Consider the following 22,789-nt stretch of genomic DNA (forward strand, 5'->3'; position numbering starts at 1 on the left):
AAAGAAGAGCACAGAAGGAGCGCTCTGCCAGTTTTGGGTCACACCTATAGATGTTTATTATATACCATTTTATTTAGTTATTTTTTTAATGTTTATACATTCAAGAAAATACAGTTGAACATGTACATTTCATAGATATGTTTATTTGCACTACAGTTCACTTAGACTTCTATCATTGTAATTAATGTTTATTATATACAATTTTACTTATGTATTTTAAGTGTTTATACATTTAAGAAATAAATTTAAAAATGTCTAATTTCTAAATGTTGATTTGCACTACCGTTCAGTTGCACTACAGTCATTGTGACTTTTCTGGAGTGGACCAACATTTCTGAATCCTGTTTTATTTGATTTTACTGTCATGTCTCTGATTGTTATTGCAAACTGCAGTTCATTCACAAAAATTAATGTTTGATTAAAAAAACTAATTGTAAATAACGTGACATTTTGGCACTATGCATATATTTGTACATTAGAATTGTTGACCTCTTATTGTAATAACTACATACCTAATTATTGCATCATTATATTTATAGGCAACACAAAAATTTTTTGGGCACAACAAAAATGGTGGTTCCTTGTTCAACCCACCCAACCTCTATAAAACGAGTATATTGGTTAAAATGAGAACTTAAATCTTTAGCCAAATCACAAAATACAATACATTTGGCAGGAAATTTGAGAAAATTGTTAACAGAGAAAGTGCTTGTAAAAGATTTGTTAAAAGTACACACATCGGTTCACCCATTACCTTATATTTTGTTAAAGAGTTTTAATTTTGATATAACGTGTGCTATATTCCATCAATATTGGATGCGGACAGAATGGCGCAGCTTATGTGAGTAAAACACTTCAGTACTACGTGTCACTATCAGTGGCGGCCGTAACTTTTCTTCCGAAGGACGCGAATTCACGCGAATTCATGCTGCACACGCGTCGAAAGAGTTTATGATAAAAGACACGTGTGTGTGTGTGTGTGTGTGCGCGCGCGCACGCTGCTACATGCGCGCTGCTACACAGTCATCCAAAAAGGGTTTATGATAAAAGACACACGTGTGTGTGCGTGTGTGTGTGTGTGCGCATCGAAAGGATTTATGATAAAATGTGTGTGTGTGTCAGAAAGGCACTGTGTCTTAAGACACTCGCTTAACAGTAAACTGATTACACATGTGATCATGGCCGTAGCCAGCTATGAGGTCACAGAGGTCCAGACCTCTGTAATTTTTTCATATAAAAAATAAAATTTGAAGTTCTCTGAATGACTAATTCGTTTTTCAAAACGAATCCGCAATATATAATTAAGTTTGGACACTTTACTGTATAGTTAAGTGTAAAATGACGAAGATTGGCTTAAGCTGCGATGGCGCGGGTACAGAATTTGCTGTGTTGCCAGATCCCATTGTTAAAAATCCTTTTTAGACGTTGTGTTTTAGCAATTAATGTGACACTTTGACATTATCTATAAAGTGATTGTCAGGTGTAGGTTACTTAGCAATTTATCTGATTTATTTCTGAAATACAAGGTTTGGACGAACTTTGTTTTTTAAGGCCAATTATTTTTGCTTGTTTGTGTACTAATATCTGGCAACATGGGAACTGAAAGATATCAAATAAGACGCATCATTCAGTGCGAGCAGGTTATTGCTGATACTACATTCGGTAAGATAAAAGCAGTAATCATCATAATTGTGTCTGTAAGAGTATTAACAGTATCAACAACACTATCGAAAAACAGAAAATAACTCTGGTACAAAGATGTAGAAGAATTGGGTTTACATAAAATATGCTAAATATGTTAAAAAACATAGCGTAAAACGGTAAAGCTAATCTCAACAAAACATAAGAATTCTGTTATTTCATTGAATTTAGAAGTTAACCTTTAACAAAGTCATGCTGAAAACAATAAGAGCACTAAACAAGTTGTTTAAAATCTTGTAACGTTTTTGTTATATAATATTGCTTATTAAAATGATTACAAAAATAAACATTGTTGCATGAAAAAGTAATAATGATTCCAACCGTCCAAGTCCATCCCCCAAAACAGAGTGTGTATACAAAGTGTAAAAAGGTTAAGACAGAATATTTTAGATCCAAGGTAAAAATAAAGTATCCTTCGATGTACTTAAACCACTTAAATACTAGCAAGTACATTTGTAAGTTATGTAAAGTTATGCTACAAATATACTTATCAAAAGTCAAGTTCTACTTGAGCAGTACTTCAGTTTACCTGAAAAAGTAAGAATACCAGTACCAACTAGATTTTTCTTGAAATAAATGATGTCTCAAAATAACACTTAGATGTTCTTAACTTAATTTTAAGAAGTACCAAAAACAAATGTGATATATAAGCCACAAAATTGAGTGCACGAAAATAATACATTTACTTAGTGTACCTAAAAAGTGTATTTTATTTATGTGCACTTTTTTCACCTGGGATAGCATTTGTTAACTCTTAACACCCCACCCTGGACCTCAGTAATTTTCAAACCCTGGCTACGGCCATGCATGTGATTAAATGAGTATTGACAGTTAGTTTGACTAAGAAAAACTGTTATCCAATCATAGCAGTGGGAGTTTACTTCCAAGTCGTCAATGCGGCTGGCCCATCAAAACGAATAATTTCTCGAGCCAGCCTCAAAACCAGGGTACAAAATTGCCTATTACTTATTGCTTTTGATGTTTTTGGATGTAAAAACCATGCAAACGTCATGAGTAGACCTCAGACAACAGTATAAAACAATAACAACGCCAGAGGAAGGGCACCTTTAAAAATTGCCATTTAAAATCTGTATCAGTTGATCACTGGATAAAAGTTTTTGCTTAATGAATACATCTAAATAACTCATAGTACGATTATGTATTTCATCAGAAATTATAGTGTTATGTTAAGCATATTGTAAATTGTTGTTTATAAATAGTGAAAACATTTCACTCATATTTGAGCACCAAAAACTATATGAGGAGCTCAGATGCAAAAGCCGCTAATGAAAACCCCATCTAATATGAGATAACAATATTAACCGAATGCTCTCGGCACTTATTAAACATTCATTAAATACTTTAGCTTCAAATCTGCTTAATCACAGCCTCAGGCCATTTCGAAAAACTGGTCTGTTGGCAGAATTCATTAAAAATCTTATAAAACAAATGCTCATTTACAAGAAAACATATCAGATGCACTTAGAGGGTTTTGCATCTAAGCCCTTCATATCTTTACCAAAAAACTATATTATCATCAGCCTAATTTCAATCCAAAGTTTATTTTACTTTTTTACTATCTGTACCACTGCACCGAAGGCCTTTAAAGAAACACACAGTTCAATTTCCGTTAGCGTATGTTTTGGCTTATGGCGATTTATTCTACGGCTCCTTTTTCAGATGAAATTAAACAGAAAGTTTGAAGTAAATTCATCTCTTTGTATCGAAGGGCAGAGGGCTTCAAGTTGACAGACTCTGTATTTGAAACTCTTACAAACCACCACCACCTCCTCCCCTCCCAAAAAACCCGAGAGCATTGAAATTCCCCTCGCAGCACTGCATGGGATTTGCTAAACGTCGGGGGGGGGGGGGTGCGCATAGCTGATAAACGGAGTGATGATCCAGCAACACGTCTTTATCCTTGCGCTCCGCTTTAATTAACACCGCTTGTTTGTTGAAAAGATGATTAATATGCCAGAGAAAATGGTTTAATTGAATACTGCAAAAAGCCACACAATCAGGAAGAAACACGCTGTTTTGTTTTGTGAAGATTAGCCCTTTTATCAATGTCATTATTTATATTATTATTATTATTATGTGGTATTTTAATTCAACTGACAGCCGCAACCCCTCTTTCCTCCCCCTCCTCCAGGCATGTGATGAGACCTGCGTATCATACAGACAATGAATACGCCACATTGTGTCTGTTTTGGTAGGGGTCAAGAGGAGCACTAAATCTTTTGTCTTATAGTCAAAGATCTCCCAGCCTGGGGAGCGTTTATTTAAGTGAATGCTGTTCTATTGGCGCATATAGTTTACAGAAAGGTTTAGTGTACATTTAAGTTTTATTCAATATAAGTCTGATAGATATAATATAGTGCGTTCCCTTTCAGTCGGTCACTACGACATCACGTCGTGACCGGCGAATTGGGAACCGCTTCGAGGGTGACCTATCTGCTTCGAGAAACCTTTAAAACGCCAATGAACTTGGCAGAGGGCGCTTTAAAGCCTCTCAGAGAGAGCGGTGTTCGCATCTTGGCATATCTCGACGATTGGCTCATTATAGCACAGTCACGACAAATGCTTTGCACTCATCTAGATCGGGTGCTCAAACACCTCGCCCGTCTCGGCCTTCAGGTCAACCGAGAGAAGAGCAAACTGTGCCCGACACAGAAGATCTCTTTTCTCGGCATGGAATTGGATTCGGTCAATCTTACAGCACGTCTCACGGAGGCGCGCGTTCAGTCAATTCTGGCTTGCTTGAATACGTTTTCGGGCAAGACTGCGGTCCCTCTGAAACCCTTTCAGAAATTACTGGGGCATATGGCTGCAGCCGCGGCTGTAACACCGCTCGGTTTGCTGCATATGAGACCGCTTCAGCATTGGCTTCATGACCGAGTCCCGAGGAGAGCGTGGCTCACCGGCTTTCACCGTGTCACGATCACACCGAAATGCCGTCTCACTTTCACCCCGTGGTCAGACCCAGCGTTTCTCAGGGCGGGGGTGCCACTGAGACAGGTGGGGAGCCACGTATGGCGAGCTTGCAGCTTCAGGAGTATGGACATCACCCCAGCTGCATTGGCACATAAATTGCCGAGAACTGTGGGCTGTATATCTTGTGCTCGTCCACTTCAGCAGCGTGTTGAGAGGCAAAGATGTATTAGTTCGCACAGACAACATTGCGACTGTTGCGTATATCAATCGCCAAGGCGGAGTGCGCTCTCGTCACATGTCGCATCTCGCCCGCCATCTCCTTTTTTGGATTTAGAAGAATCTGAGGTCTCTTCGTGCCATTCACATTCCGGGGTCGCTCAACGCAGCGGCAGACGCGCTTTCTCGAGCAGTGCGCCCCGGCGAGTGGCGACTCCACCCTCAGTCGGTCCAGCTGATTTGGAGACGTTTCGGCAGAGCGCAGATAGATCTGTTTGCATCTCCAGAAACAACCCACTGTTGCCTATTTTATTCACTGAACGAGGGATCACTCGGCGTGGATGCATTGGCGCACAGCTGGCCGAGAGGTCTTCGCAAATACGCATTTCCCCCAATGCGCCTCGTTGCACAGACATTGTGCAAAGTCAGGGAGGACGAGGAGAAAATTCTTTTAGTTGCTCCATATTGGGCCACCAGGAGTTGGTTTCCAGAGCTCACTCTCCTCGCGACAGCCCCTCCCTGGAGGATTCCCCTGAGGAGGGACCTTCTGTCTCAAGAAGGGGGCACATTATGGCACCCCCGTCCCGATCTGTGGAACCTCCATGTGTGGTCTCTGGACGGGGCGCGGAGGTTGTAGGTGATTAACCCCAGGCGGTATCTAACACCATCGCTGCAGCGCGAGCGCCGTCTACGAGACAGGCGTATACGCTGAAATGGAACCTGTTTGTTGTTTGGTGTACTTCTCAACGAGAGGACCCCCGAGAATGCTTGATCAGTATTGTGCTTTCATATCTCCAGCACCGCTTGGAGAAGAGGCTGTCACCATCTACTATTAAAGTAGATATCGCGGCAATATCCGCACATCACGCACCCATAGACGGTAGAACTGTGGGTCAGCACGATCTGGTCATTAGGTTTTTAAGAGGTGCGCGGAGGCTGAATCCTTCACGTCCTCCCTCTATTCCTCCTTGGGACCTGTCCATGGTGCTGAATGCCCTCCGGGACTGCCCGTTCGAGCCTCTGCAGAAGTTTCTCACTATGAAGACTTTGATGCTCCTCGCATTGGCTTCTATTAAAAGGATAGGGGATCTTCATGCATTTTCGGTCAACGATTCGTGCCTTCAGTTCGGGCCGGCTGAATCCAGCGTTACACTGAGACCCCGGCCGGGATATGTGCCTAAAGTTCCCACCACTCCCTTTAGAGATCAGGTGGTGAACTTACAAGCGCTGCCTTTGGAAGAGGCAGACCCAGCTATGGCTTTGTTATGTCCTGTACGTGCACTACGTGTGTATGTGGATCGCACTCAAAGCTTTCGGACCTCAGAACAGCTCTTTGTCTGTCACGGTGGTCAGCAGAAAGGGAAAGCTGTCACTAAACAGAGGATGTCTCATTGGATTGTAGACACAATCGCCCTGGCTTATGAGAAACAGGGCATTCCCTGCCCTTTTGGTTTGAGAGCCCATTCAACCAGAAGCGTGGCTTCATCTTGGGTTTTGGCTCGTGGTTCCTCGCTTTCAGATATTTGTAGAGCTGCTGGCTGGGCGACACCTAATACGTTCACTAGATTCTACAGTGTTCGTGTTGAGCCGGTATCCTCTCGAGTTCTCGTCAGATCAGTGAGAGCATCGAGGAACGGCTCCTGTGTCGGCTTGGAGCCTTTCTTTTTGGCTGCGCAGAAACCGCACCATTATGGAAGGCCATTAAGGCAAAAACGTTACAAAAAATGTTTTTTGTCTTTTCCACCGCTTGGTGACCGATGTTGCGGAGCATCGGCTACCAGCCTCTCACTAGATGTATTCTTGACTATCTGGGTGAGGCTAGCGCCCACATTGCGCCCCCTAGGGTTTCTTTGTGAGTATTTCCGTGGAAAGTTTATGATTTACCATGTTTCCCTTAGCGGAGTTCGTTCCGCGCCTCTCTAGTGTTGCTAAGAGAGTGTATTTTTTATAGACCTCGTGTCTTTTATCCATCACCTTAGTGGTAGACCCTTAGAGGGTTTTCTTTCCGCAGCGATCTTAGTTCCGCCTGACGAGTTCGCTTCCCAGTTCGCTTAGTCACTGTCATGGGTTAAGAAACAAGTAGTGACCGGCCTCTGCTTCAACCCCATTTCCGTTCCCTTAAAGAGGAGAGTCGGAGGGTTTACGCAGGCACTGGAAGGGTCAGCTTCAGTGGCGCTTTGGTAGGGATTCCCAATTCGTCGGTCACGACGTGACGTCGTAGTGACCGACTGAAAGGGAACGTCTCGGTTACATATGTAACCCTCGTTCCCTGAAGGAAGGGAACGGAGACTTCACGTCCCGTCGCCACAGTTTGCTGTTCCACTGCTGATATCGGCCGGACACTTTTCTTTCTGTCCAGCTTTCTCAGCAAAAAAAATAGCTGATTTGATAACTGCACCTGCCGCTCATTAAATACTTGCGTGGCGGGGCGGCGCCGGCAGATGCAATTATTTGCAAGCCAAGTTCATTGGTGTTTTAAAAGTTTCTCGAAGTAGATAGGTTCCCGCGAAGCGGTTCCCAATTCGTCGGTCACAACGTGACGTCTCTGTTCCCTTCCTTCAGGAAACGAGGGTTACATATGCAACCGAGACGTTTTTCTTTTCAATTGTTGGTTTTTCAAGGGCTCTTGAACCTGCCAAAAACCAGGGAAAGTCTATGCTCACCATGTTTAGGGTGACCATACGTGCCATTCTTCCCGGACGCGTCCTGGCCAGGATTTCGTTGCGTCTTCCGAAAGTCGTATTTGTTGACCGCATATGCCATTCATTTAAAAACATAAGAAATACAATTGTAGTTTCATTCTTACCTTAAAATGTAATGGTTGCTTTTGTGTAATAATAATAATAATCCTCTATGACATATGTGGTCGACAAATACGACTTCCGGAAGACGCACCCGAAATCCTGGCCAGGACGTGTCCGGGAAGAATGGCACTTATGGTCACCTTTCTGTAAATTATGTAACATTTCCTAAAGCTGATTGAGACAAAGGTAGTGTATGTTAATGGTTAACAAACATAAGATGGTTTAAAATGACCAAACCAGAGACCAGAAACAAACAAAACAGACGTTTCGTATAAGGACTTTGCATGGCTTTTTATGGCATTCTGCCTAGCAATCATTCTGCTTCAATATAAGAAGTCATACGATGTTGAAAAAAAGATTATGTTTAGATAATGGGTAAATAATTACCTATTTATATATGGTTTCATTTTATATTAACTTATTAAGTTCTCCCTTTATGAACATATTGGCCTTTAAAAGGGTTTAGAATTACCATATAATCACACAACAAAGTTAAAACTTTTAGTGAGTCCAGTAAGATAATGAATAATCAGTTTGACTCATATCACATGATGCTCTGTGTAAATGTCATAAGTCTCTCTCTCTCTCTCTCTCTCTCTCTCTCTCTCTCTCTCTCTCTCTCTCTCTCTCTCTCTCTCTCTCTCTCTATGAAAAGGTTTATGGGGGCTCAATCAGTGGGACTTTGATGTCGACTGCGGCTGTAATGATTTTAAATTGTTCCAGGGATTTCTCTAATCCACTACACTTTCATTAAAATCCCTCATCTTGTCTTCTTCTCAGGCCACAGACGCAATATTTTTCCTTTCGTTCATCTCTATTACTTGTATTTACTTTTTTACTCTCCTACTTTTACTCCTCCAATAGAGAAGTTAAAATTGTAGATGCAGTGATGTTGGCAGTCATTCCATACAGTGCTTAATCCGTCCCGGAAAAAGCACTGACAACAGATTGGGCAGGTTTGTAAAAACAAGTGTTTACCCAAATGCCAAAGCAACAACCAGCACAATGCAATAACATACTATCAGTGGCGAGGTCAGAATTATAAATTGAGTGGACCTCAGTGAAATAGCACCTCAATGCCTACTCTCAAATTACATAATTTTACAATATAGTAGTGGTTAAACGGATTACATTACCTTTATTTTTTGAGTCATGGATCAAAAGAAATTAAATAAGAAGAAATCTAGAAATTATAAGCATGAAAATAAAAAAGAAGAAAGTTACAAATAAAGTATAACAGTGGTATTTAAAAACAAAACTATAATCAATTGAATAACAGTGTCTACTTCATCTATAAACGAAATATACAATCACCTAAAGAATTGTTAGGAACACCATACTAATACTGTGTTTGACCCCCTTTCGCCTTCTGAACTGCCTTAATTCTACATGGCATTGATTCAACAAGTTGCTGAAAGCATTCTTTAGAAATGTTGGCCCATATTGATAGGATAGCATCTTGCAGTTGATGGAGATTTGTGGGATGCACATTCAGGGCACAAAGCTCCCGTTCCACCACATCCCAAATATGCTCTATTGGGTTGAGATCTGGTGACTGTGGGGGCCATTTTAGTACAGTGAACTCATTGTCATGTTCAAGAAACCAATTTGAAATGATTCGAGCTTTGTGACATGGTGCATTATCCTGCTGGAAGTATCCATCCTGCAAATTATAGCCTATTTTTCCTATTTTTAGTGGAGATGAGTGGTCCCCGGTGGGGTCTTCTGCTGTTCAACAGCATGAAATAATGATGAGAGAGTAAGCGTGCAGATATCTCAGCATCAAGAACTGATTACAAAGACCTGTGATGAGATCTGAAGTTGAGCGCAGTGTAGCTTCGACACAACTGACTGTTTAACTGTGTGAACTTGCAAGATAAAGAGCCTCCCAAAATGCCATTATTAGTTTATCAGATAGATTTCATGCTTTTAAAGATAACACGGCTTATTACATGACATCATCTGACTGTACCTTTCAGGCTCATTAGATTCTTGCTTCTGTGAAATTCAGCAGATTGTTAGTAGCATGCAGAGAATCTGAAAAGTGTGTGTGTGGGGGGGGGGGCATTCCAACAATTATGTTATCATATTTGAAACTTGGTTAAAAATGTAACATTTGCTATGTTTACAGATTGTAATAGCAAAAATGTAAATATATAATACATACACATAAAACCATAACAGAACCAATATTGGCTAAATGGAACCATGATGAACTTTTAATATCCAAAGAAGCTTTCTGTTTAACAAAAGGTTCTTTATGGTGAAATAAAGGATTTTTAGATCATAAAAATGTAAGAATGAAATGGTTTCAAAAATGGTTCTTCTAAATGGCATCGCTATGAAGAACCTTTAAAGCACATTTATTTTTAGGAGTATAATATATAGAGAAGTATACATAGAAGATATGTTTTCTGATCGTTTACTTCGGTGACATTTTTTTTAAGTATGCAAGGTATTTTAATGTGTTTGCCATTGCTGTTATAAACTTTAGAGACGTCAGTGAATGATAGTTCCAAATGACGGTCTGTTATTATGGTGACATCTCCAAGCATCTAATCATGACGCGGCACAAAGCGAAACGTGATTAGTTGCTTTAAATGTCAAGTCACATGACCTTTTCGCTATTAAAAATAAAGCTAGAAGAACTTTTTTGTCTAAATGGTTCTATAAAGAACCGTTACCATTAAATGAACCTTTCTGTTTCACAAAAGGTTCTTTGTAGTGAATAAATGTTCTTTAGATTATACAAAAGAATGAAAGATATGGTTATTTAAAAACCTTTGACTAATCTTTGACTATGGCATCGCTGTGAAGAATGTTTTAAGCATCTTTATTTTGGTTGTTAGCATTCAACGCTTCATTAGGAAGGTCTGGCTATGTGAGACTACAATGTGTATGTCCATCACTTCAGCAGTTTGGTGTTTCACTCCTGTTTCTTGACTGATTCTGGTGGATCTCACTCCAGAATTGTGGGAAGTGGTGTGGGTAATTCGGTCATTTTTTATATTAAATTAATCTGAAAATACACTGATTTACATTTTACACTGCGTCTAAGCATAACACAACCTCACATTACATCACTGTAGAGAAAAGGATGTTGTGCTCTATTTTAAACTTATCAACTTTGCTAATAAATATCAATAAAGCATGTTGCTTACTCTTAAGTCCTGCCTGATTTAGTTAAATGGCAGAGACTAAGTCATTCCTAAAAGTAGCTACACCCCTGGTGGCAAAACATTTTATTTGTCTATGTTGACACTGTCTTACAAGCTCTGAGACACAGTAAGACAGATAATACAAGGTTGGATGGATATCTTACTTGGACCGCCCCACTCTGGTGGTGTCAGCATGCTGGGCGGGGCTTTCTCTTCCTGACCATCACTGTCTTGTTGTTCGGTCTTTACATTTTTGCCCCTTTTACCTGTACAAAGACAATAAAGCTTAGAGGTTTCCGATACAAATGTCACAAACTATAGGAGAATGGGTAAAACAGACAGCGGTGACTGATCTTTGCCTCGTGCACATTTGCATGTTCTTTAGGTGCCTTATTCCTTGTAAGGAGCATAATTCCAATGTGCCATTTCTCATTTTGGATTATTTCATGTGATTGCTGTGGGATTTTGTGTGCTCTTCTTTGGAGAGAATAAAGAACGGAGACAGTGCATGTCCCTGGATCCACCTTGATCACAGACTTACTGCCTGTGTTAAGCACTGTGACAAAACTCATTGGAAATGTTTAATTACAGTGTTGGGAAAGAAATTATGCTACAAGATGATTCCTTAATTAAGCTGTGATTAAGGATTTTCTGCCTTTACCTCTGACACCATGGGCAAAGTGCTATTTAACAGTGTCACAAGAAAAAGGAAGTTAACTCCAAGAACTTGAGATATTCGCACAAATTTTAACATGTAAAACCAGGGGCAGGACCAAGTACAGCAAGGCTATTCAAATCTTACCCTGTAGGGCTGAGCACTACAGAGTTTAGGTTCAACCCTAATCAAACTTACCCACTTGTGATTGTCTGGTGATCATGAAGACCTTGATATGCTTGCTCAGGTGTGTTTGACCAGGGTTGGAGATAAACTCCGTAGTGCTCGGCCCTCCAGGGTAAGATTTGAATAGCCATGAAGTACAGTATTAAACCTTCTTTAAAGGGGGCATTTCACAAGACTTTTTTAAGATGTCAAATAAATCTTTGGTGTCGCCAGAGTACTTATGTGAAGTTCTAGCTCAAAATACCATATAGATAGTTTATTACAGCATGTACATATTGACACTTTGTAGGTGTGAGCAAAAATGGGCCATTTTGGTTTGTGTCCTTTTAAATGCAAATGAGCTGATCTCTGCACTAAATGGCAGTGTTGTGTTTGGAGAGTGCAGATTAAGGGGCGGTATTATCCCCTTCTGACATCACAAGGGGAGCCAAAATTCAATATTATTTCACATGCTTGCCGAGAACGGTTTACCAAAACTAAGTTACTGATGTGTTCTAGGTTGATAGAAACACTGGGGACCCAATTATAGCACTTAAACATGGAAAAAGTCAGATTTTCATGATATGTCCCCTTTAAGACTCTAGACAACCAAAAGAACACTTTAAATCTACTGTATGTTCATACCATAGAGTAAAGAATTTTAAGTACTGTAAAAAATAAGAATAAATGCATCTTACTATTCTATAATGTTAGTTTTAATATCTTTGATAAATCTAATGTGGAAACCTGATGGAAACTTTTTACATATTGAGTTATTTGTTAGCATTTCACATCAGAACTGTTTTCATCAGGTGTAATAATCTGTGTTGAGCTGATAAAGAACTAACAATTGTGAAAAGCGCTATATAAAAAAATGTAATTGTACTGATTTGTTATTTTTGACATTTCATCATGGTTCACATGAACTGGATCTTTTCATATTTATTATTTCTCCTTGTGTAATTATTAGGCAGTCGTTCAATGCTGAGAACAACCCCACTAAGAAAATTCTAAATGTTAAATCATAACTTATTTTCAACAAGTCGAGGTGTCTTGATTTATTTCTGACATTTCTATTACGCAGCTCACTGATTCACAATGCAATTATGTGATCAAGTGAAAGAAATCAAGGCAAACAGTAAATATTCAAATATTCTGAAACGTTCAATGGATTTTTTTACCTGTTCCTTTCAAAACTTTATAGGTCAAAACACACAAGAAAATAATAAAGGAAGCGTCTGTATTCCTATTCAGTGAGAACAAAAGAAAAGCGTCTCATTCTGTTCTGGCAATTTCCAACAAAAAGCGAGAGATTTTTCTTTTGAAGACTTCCTGCTTCCAGGCAAAGTAGGTAGTTGACACAGTTCATTTTTGTCATCACAAACTTTTGGATACCGAGACCGGCATTTCAAAGAGAAGAATCATCGCTTACAAATAAAAAAGCATTACATTAGAATGCAGAGCGAATTTCAAATGGCTGAGGGTGATGGGGTTGAGAATGAACGCGTTGTGACGGTGAAGTGTGGCCGGCAGAAATGTAATTGAATTTCAGTTCAAAGAGCTGATGCTATTAGCTTGAGTTTGAAGGTTGAACCCTGCAGCAAACACCAGCAACTCTGTTGTTATTTATGATGACCAATAACCCTGTTAGTAACATATACAGTGGGTGTTCTTTTAAAATGCCATACATCCCAAATCTTCTCTTTCATATTCAAGTGAAGTTTAACTGTAGAACCAAACATTGCTTTAAACTAAACAGACACTGGGTAAACAGCATCAGAGTAAAGTCAATAAAAATGTACTTTTTACACTTTATTTTATGGTGTCACTCAGTGGCAGCCGGTGCTCATCACAACATATATGTAGCCCATCATATGTGTGGCTTGTAATTTCAAAATATGTGTTTGGCATGTCATGTAAACTTATGTTCATCATGTGTGATGTCAAAATTCGAGACTGCTGCAGACGCATCCAAAGGTTTTTTTTATAAAAGAGACGCTAACGTTTGCCAGAAACAGATACGAGTTTAGTGTTGATTTAGTGTCTTGCGAACACAAGCGTCTTTTTTATCATAAACCCTTTCGACGCGTGTTCAGCAAGCACGTATTTTGACAAGAGTCATGATGCACATGGTTAACATGACGCAATAAACACATATTTTGAAATGACGAGCAACACACATGACATTCCAAAAAAAAAATTTGAATTCGTGCCCCTCGGAAGAGTAGTCACCGGCCGCCACTGGTGTCACTGTTAAAGTGCACATTTGAGTAATGGTTAACAACATGTATTTACTACACTGTAAAAAACTATTTGCATTTTTATGTATAATTAACTATAATCAACTTTTGTGATGAGTTGCGGTAACTTATAAAATATATGTGAAATAAGTTAAGCTTTTTTAACTTTATTTTACAATTTACATCAATTCATTGCTATTAAATAAAAAAGATGAAATTATCTGTAAATCCAAGTTGATTATACTTAATGTAAGTGCATTGTTTTAGAATGTACGGTTAGGTTTAGGGTTAGTTATATGTATGCATAATTTACTATTGTAATTACATGTAACATGTGCAACAAAGACACTACATTTTTAATGAATTTTGCTCACATTTGCCAAGATACAAAAGTCTGAATCAAAAGTAGGAGATTTGAATATATGAAGTTACATATTAACAGCAAATTCTTCAGTTACCTAAGCTTTCCTATCCAAATAAATGAATTCAATGGAGCTAAAATATGCAGGACATCGGCACTCCAGGATCGACATTGCCTACCCCTGCTCTATACAGTACTCTTAAAGAGCTTTAACTCTAGATAACTGTCAACAATTGTCTCATTGCTCCCAAGGATTTTTCAATATTTTTATGTCATTTATAATTCTCTTATCTCTACTATCTTTAAGCAATCAAATTTTCTAGCAGGTATCAATTTAACCAAACAATATATTTTAAATAGAAATGATTTAGAAGGGGAATTGACCTTACCGTTCATCAAGTGATCTCCATCTTTACAGTTGATGCTCCCAGGATCAGTGGGGAACAGTGAATCCTCCTCAACAGACCTGTCATTTTCTGTCAGTATCTCTCTCTTCTCACACAATATCTCCTCAGAGACTGTCTCAAGACCATTTTCTAACACCCCTGAAGAAAAACAGACAAGAAAAAAGTGCTAAAGATACTGAGGTGAACTCTTGAAAGTCCAATAAGGAAAATAACCAAAGCCTTCTTTTATGAGGCATATCATTTAATTATTTAAAAAGCTAAAGATAAAGGGACCCACTTATTAATTTTCTGAAAAAAAGCAAGTGGTCACAATGTCAGGGTGTTCCTGGCTTTTTACTTGGGCTGTTAGCATATTGCTGTTAAGGTTTGGTTGCTAGGGTTTTGCTATGTGGCTGCATAATGACTAAAGTCAAATTAGTCCGGTCACTAAATAGTCACTCCTTCGACTACAGTATAGAAACCTGCTGGATTTGTTTGCCCATTTCATTGTCTACTGTAACCGTGGTTTCACACCAGCCGCGTTTGGTGTCAAAATTCCATCTAACGCGCCTAGTTTGCCGTTTGAACAGTTTGAGTTTACTCGCTTCATTCGCATGTGAAAGCCGCGTGTGAAATTCTAGTCATCGAGACATTCACGCGGAAATTCGTGTCATGGGAGGGGCTTCTGAGACTCCGCTCGCTTCCTGTAATCACGTCACTATTAGAGCAAGCTCGTGATTGGTTAACGCTGCACGTTATTCCGCCGAAGTTCAAATATTTCTTGGATCACAGAAGCGCAGTTTACTCCTTTTTTCTTACATAGTAAGATTAGTTTGTTCCCAAAATATGATCAATAGTAAAATGAATAATTGCTTAAGCAATCACTGCAAAAAATGCATACTGTACCACTATGTCCATCATTCAGCCTGTCTCTCAAACACTTGGGCTGTGTTGTGCAATTTGTTTTTGTACCTTTAAGACCATAATTGAAGGCAACTACAAAGTGTTCAGGCAGACGCAGAAACTGATCCAAAGCCTAAGGTTAAGTCTGCTCAAAGATAACTGTTTAACGCATGCAAGAGCATTGAAGGTAGCCACTGCACACTTTCTTATTAATTTGGCTTATCAGTGGGTGCAATGTTGATTTTTCATTTGCTTAGCCATGCCTTTGGGTGGTACACCCATGCAATCACAAAGTTAATTTTTCTCTGTTTGTTTGATTAATTTCTTTCCTCTGTTAAAAAAGACATTGGCTACATTCTATCAAGAGATGCCTTTACCTTCCAGCTCTACATGTACTTTGATATTTGCATATTCATGTTTCTTCTTAAGTCAGGGGGCATGCAGGGAAAAGCAGCCACCTGAATAAAATGAAACAGATGTGGTTTTCACCTTTGATATTAAAAATATTTGCATTTTACAAGGTTGAAAATTTAAAAAATTGTATCATGTTTATGAAATACAGACAGACAAGCAGAACAAGGTCAGAGTTGGGCCTTATTTGATCTTGTAGCAAAAATGAAAATGTTTCAGATATTAACTTAATGGAGTTCTTTATTAACTGTATTTTGTCTCAGACAAAGTTCTCCATTAGGAGAATTTAAAATAGACACAAATTGTTGTCATACAATAAGCGTACAAAGCTACAGTATAAATTTAATAATTTGGTCTTGTAATATTAATAAAAAACATTTGTAATAACTATGGTATTTTGTCAGGAGAAACATCTGAGAAGTATAGGAGACTTCAAATCTAAACTTGCTCATAACTGAACTGCATGACCGTCTTGGAGAAAACATTAAGATATGAAGTACTTGACTATAGACTTTTTGGCAAATCTAAGCACAGTTTAAGACAATGTTTACTGGGGCTTTCTTCTTAGGTGATTTGTTTTTTGCTATCCTTAAACACTCCTGCATCCTCTTAAATCCACACAGACACGCAGAGCTGAAAACACAATGAAGTGAAATATGCAAGTATGCGGGCATGATCTGAGTGACTGCTAATTTCATGCTTGGATTTGCCGCCTGCCTGCGATGTTGGAGGCGTGTGTTTGCATGATGATAGTGGCCCGGCACAGTATCAGTTGGCGCCAGTGCACAGCCATGCTGCCCCATCGCACACCGCAGCCAAAACAGGACGCTCTTCTGTGCTCTAATTACACCTGAGCTAATTCAATCTGACAGTACTGAGACGCATGCAAATCACACTTAGTTCTTCTCCAATTCCATCCTTTCTATGCTGGTTTGTTGCGGTGTGTAGTTTTTCCATCTGACCTAAAAGATGCATAAGTCAACCTCTGATCTTCAAATGCACTGTTTATCAAAATAGCATAATATGAAGTACTTGTGTGGCAGTGTATACCTATGTAGTATGCTGGGTAATATTGGGTAATTCAGGTAAAGAGCACCTATTGTCCGATTCACGATTTTATATAGTATATGTCAGGGCTTGACATTAACTTTTTGAGGAACTTGTCCTGCGGACATTTTACACAAAATATGTGTAAAAGGATTCCAACACATTTTTGTGTTAGAACTGACACATAATGTGTAAATATTATGCTTAACTGCTTACACAATGAATGTGTAAAACACGTTTACCAGTACACCATAAAATAAAATGCATAATTATTGTAATTTAATGACGATTTATATTTAAACGAAGTAACAAAATAAAATATATCTACTGTCAACCAAAATATACTGTTAACCATTACGACCACATAACAGCCAGCGGGGATTTTCATAAAGACTTGCCGAGATCAAGCTGCATTGGGCGGGGTACATGAGCGCTGAGTATCCGGTGGTTGTTTGGATCAGAACTCCGAAAGAGTCGGAGCAGATTTTTTAATAAACGCTATCTTTATTAACCGACCGCACATTTGATCTTTTTATACATACATTCTCGCCTAAATAGCTTTTGAATATACATTTTGTGACAGGGCCGCTGGAAGTCATTTTGAACAGGGGGTGCTGTGAATTTTTTTTTACAAAAAAACCTATGAGCCTATAGGCCCATTTAAAATACATTTTAAAAATAAATACATTGAGTTTCACACTACTTTATTGTCATATACACTTTAGTGCACACAGCAGGGTCTGAAACACACATCAGATTAATATATGCGCTATTAATAATCAGAAGCAGAAATACTTATAACAATTCCAGGGGAAATTACTTTCGTTACAACTTCAGACATACATTACATATATATATATATATATATATATATATATATATATTTATATATATATATATATATATATACAGTATTGTTCAAAATAATAGCAGTACAATGTGACTAACCAGAATAATCAAGGTTTTTAGTATATTTTTTTATTGCTACGTGGCAAACAAGTTACCAGTAGGTTCAGTAGATTCTCAGAAAACAAATGAGACCCAGCATTCATGATATGCACGCTCTTAAGGCTGTGCAATTGGGCAATTAGTTGAATTAGTTGAAAGGGGTGTGTTCAAAAAAATAGCAGTGTGGCATTCAATCACTGAGGTCATCAATTTTGTGAAGAAACAGGTGTGAATCAGGTAGCCCCTATTTAAGGATGAAGCCAACACGACATGAACATGCATTTGAAAGCTGAGGAAAATGGGTCGTTCAAGACATTGTTCAGAAGAACAGCGTACTTTGATTAAAAAGTTGATTGGAGAGGGGAAAACCTATAAAGAGGTGCAAAAAATGATAGGCTGTTCAGCTAAAATGATCTTCAATGCCTTAAAATGGAGAGCAAAACCAGAGAGACGTGGAAGAAAACGGAAGACAACCATCAAAATGGATAGAAGAATGGCAAAGGCTCAGCCAATGATCACCTCCAGGATGGTCAAAGACAGTCTGGAGTTACCTGTAAGTACTGTGACAGTTAGAAGACGTCTGTGTGAAGCTAATCTATTTTCAAGAATCCCCCGCAAAGTCCCTCTGTTAAAAAAAGGCATGTGCAGAAGAGGTTACAATTTGCCAAAGAACACATCAACTGGCCTAAAGAGAAATGGAGGAACATTTTGTGGACTGATGAGAGTCAAATTGTTCTTTTTGGGTCCGAGGGCCACAGGCAGTTTGTGAGACGACTCCCAAACTCTGAATTCAAGCCACAGTACACAGTGAAGACAGTGAAGCATGGAGGTGCAAGCATCATGATATGGGCATGTTTCTCCTACTATGGTGTTGGGCCTATTTATCGCATACCAGGGATCATGGATCAGTTTGCATATGTTAAAATACTTGAAGAGGTCATGTTACCCTATGCTGAAGAGGACATGCCCTTGAAATGGTTGTTTCAACAAGACAATGACCCAAAACACACTAGTAAACGGGCAAAGTCTTGGTTCCAAACCAACAAAATTAATGTTATGGAGTGGCCAGCCCAATCTCCAGACCTTAATCCAATTGAGAACTTGTGGGGTGATATCAAAAATGCTGTTTCTGAAGCAAAAACAAGAAATGTGAATGAATTGTGGAATGTTGTTAAAGAATCATGGAGTGGAATAACAGCTGAGAGGTGTCACAAGTTGGTAGACTCCATGCCACACAGATGTCAAGCAGTTTTAAAAAACTGTGGTCATACAACTAAATATTAGTTTAGTGATTCACAGGATTGCTAAATCCCAGAAAAAAAAATGTTTGTACAAAATAGTTTTGAGTTTGTACAGTCAAAGGTAGACACTGCTATTTTTTTGAACACACCCCCCTCAACCAACCGCCCAATTGCACAGCCCCAAGAGCGTGCATATCATGAATGCTGGGTCTTGTTTGTTTTCTGAGAATCTACTGAACCTACTGGTAACTTGTTTGCCACATAGCAATAAAAAATATACTAAAAACCTTGATTATTCTGGTTAGTCACATTGTACTGCTATTACTTTGAACAATACTGTATGTATATATATATATATATATATATATATATATATATATATATATATATATATATATATATATATATATATATATATATATATATATATATATTTACATACAACATATAATATTAAATAAACTTCAAAATTGTCAATGTCCAGATGAACATATACTTTCGTTTTTAAGTTAGGATCACACGTCGATTAACAGTGGTAAAATATTCTCACAATTACATACCTTATATAGGCCTTTTTTTACTAAATAGTACTATTGCTGGCTTTTTTAACTTATAAATAATTCATACATTGAACAAAAATAATAATGGGTTTAGTTCTGATATTGTATACTTTTATAAAGAAATACATGCTGTATAATTACATTTTTAGAATATATTAGGCTTTATATAAGGTTTGTACTCATAGACATGACACGCGGTAACGGGTTTCTTTTCAGTTTATGTCCTGACGTTAAGGACGGGATATTATAAATTATGCCTTTCGATTATCACGACGCCTCGTCGCGTTTGGTTAAGCACATGGTGGAACAGTATGCACGTCACTGTTAGGTTGACCACCCGTCCCGCATAGCGCGTGAACGCACAGCGTTTAAAGCCCAATTCATGCGTCCCGCAAATTGAGACCGTGTCACGCATAATCAATGCTTGTTTAAAAAAGTTTGTCGCTCTATATCCTTGAACCCCAGGCAGCCAAACGAAAATTACTAGACAGTTCAGGCTCGCTCGCTGCTCGCACGCTACTGTTGCCCCTCAGCTGAACTGCTGACTAGGTTGTTGTCAACTTTTCGCTGTTGTCATGACAGCGCAGTCCGCACGCAGCCACGCACGTGCATCCCTTTTAGATGCGCGCTTTCCAATTCGAAAAATGTAGAAGGAGACTGAGTCTGACTCTGTACCGCCATCATCAATTAAAAAGAGAAGGTGTGGGTACAAGAAAGACTGGGAAAATAAATATTTGTGGCTGAAAGTCCTAAAGATGTCTCCAGAACACTGAAGAGTTTTTTTCCTGCGCCTGCCTTTACTAACATGCAAGTTCACCATCCTTCGGCAAATAGCTAAAGTAAATCGTAAGTGGAAGTGCATCTGTCAATTCATTGAATGTTCAAAATATTATGAATCTTTATTTAGAAAAAACACACATTGGTTGGTCTATTCATGAGCATACATCAGCAATTACACATGTTTAGGGAAATAGGGCATTATTAATATGCCATGTACACTGCAAAAAATTATTTTCAAGAAAAAAAATGTCTTGGTATTTTTGTCTTGTTTTCAGTAATAACATCTAAAAATTCTTAAATTAAGATGCTTTTTCTTAAGGAGCAAAACGACCCAAGAAAATAAGTGTAGTTTTTAGACCAAAAATATCAAATTTAAGTGATTTGGTGCATAAAACAAGGAAAAATCTTGAATTTAGTGTTTTAGAAAAATGTTCAAGATTTTTTTGCTTACCCCATTGGCAGATTTTTTTTTGTTTTGTGCACAAAATTACTGAAGTTTGATATTTTTGGTCTAGGGGCTACACTTGTTTTCTTGGGTCGTTTTGCACATCAAGAAAAAGCATCTTAATTTAAAAAATTTTAGATATTTTTACTGAAAACAAGACAAAAATACAAGATTTTTTTTCCTAGAAAATAAGTTTTTTTTTAAGGTGGTATGTGCTAGAAATGGGTAAACCACTATCAATAAGTGGGCCCGTGGGTCGGGTGCACCGCCGGGTCAGGGATTGTCCCACATTGTCCCTCAGAAACACACCCCTTGTCCCCCCTTGGGCTTATTAGCAGGTGGTCACCCTAGTCACTGTACCTAATGTACTGTACACCTGTGAGCGGCATGACGAGACAAAAGACGGTAAAACTCATTATTAATCGGTGATGCTGTACATGCACCGCCACATTTTATAATAATATTTTTTTTTTTCGTGTCGCGCCCCTCGCGTTCAATATCAAGTTAGACATTACGCAATTACTGGGAGAGTAACTGTTAGTGGTCTAATGGTAAGGAGTCAAACTTCACGAACCTTTCACTGCTTGCAGTAAGGCTAAAGTGCTACGTAGTGAATAAAATGGGTGTTGTTTTGTGCTAACTTACAAGATGTAAAGTGTTTTTTTTTTTTGCACTATTGAGTTATAAATACTGCCCAGTAATACTTAACTAGATGTAAATCACAATTCTTATGTCAATGTTTGTTTGTAATCTTTTAACGCTATCCACTGCCACTCGCAAAGGAGATTGTGTTGCTGGATTATGGTATAATTTGGTCAAAATGAGGGACATGTACTGTAAGGATGCTTTTACATACTTCATTTATGTGTATGAAATTACTTACTTGACAATGTGTATAACTGTACTTGACTCTAACTTAGTGCTATTTTTGCATTGATCATGATAGAAGCATTTTTCTTTTTTTCTTTTTTTTTGATGGGCCATCACACAGTGGATTTACAAAAATGAGACTACAGAACATCAGACGGAAGCTTCAACACGTGAGAGGACATCACCAATAAAGAATGCCATTGACCAAACCTTCAGTCATCAAAGGAGATGGATACAGGTAATGACAAAATCACCAACTGTTGGTGAAATCTTTAAGGAATATCCCCAATGTCTGGACATGCCAGTCTTTGTAATATGCTTAACTGCAGATAACTTTAGACAAAGTGTTTCATCATTTCAATATTAATATTTCTAAATAAAATTTCTTATTAAATTTACTGAAGGTGGACATCGAGTTTTCCAGACTTACCGATAAGAAAGAAGAAGTTTATCGGGAAATGGGAGGTGACAATTATTGAGAAACTCAGGGAAATAGCATCTTTAGAGAAGAAAATGGACATCAGACATTAATTGACGAAAGCTGACAGTCAACATAATGGTATGATTTCCTGTCTCTGTTCCAAATTTTTTATTTGGAAAATGACATTTAAAATGTAACATTTAATGTAAGATATAAAAGTAATCCTTTTTAAATAATTTTTTCTCATAATTTATATTTTGCATGTGACCTGCATGTTTACCACACCCAGATGAGCTGTGTTATACTCGTTCATCTTCTGCTGTGTGAATTCTGCTGTCTCAGACTTGTGGGACTTGGTGGCGGTAAGCTTTGTGACTAAAAACTTTATATAAAATAAGTAATTTTCATGCAACAACATTTAGAAAATATAAAAGAATAAATCAGAAAAAATAGTATAAACCAATATTTAAAGTGACATACTAACGCAAACACCAAATCTAACCCTAAACCGAAGCGAAAATGGTTTGAAAATAGGAAAAAGCA

At 38.2% G+C, this 22,789-nt stretch overlaps 1 protein-coding gene across 1 annotated transcript in view; it reads right to left on the minus strand.

Annotated features, from left to right (window-relative positions):
- Positions 1-22,789, minus strand: part of zfpm2b (zinc finger protein, FOG family member 2b) — a 157,771-nt gene that overhangs the window by 109,347 nt on the left and 25,635 nt on the right. The window contains exons 2-3 of the mRNA XM_055219489.2: positions 14,624-14,779; positions 10,978-11,079 (exon numbers count right to left, since the gene is read on the minus strand). Of these exons, the coding sequence (XP_055075464.2) occupies positions 10,978-11,079; positions 14,624-14,779 (258 nt within the window). The remainder of the gene's footprint in view (positions 1-10,977; positions 11,080-14,623; positions 14,780-22,789) is intronic.

The sequence above is a fragment of the Misgurnus anguillicaudatus genome, chromosome 20 (genome assembly GCF_027580225.2).
Source record: "Misgurnus anguillicaudatus chromosome 20, ASM2758022v2, whole genome shotgun sequence".
Taxonomy (NCBI): Eukaryota; Metazoa; Chordata; class Actinopteri; order Cypriniformes; family Cobitidae; genus Misgurnus; species Misgurnus anguillicaudatus.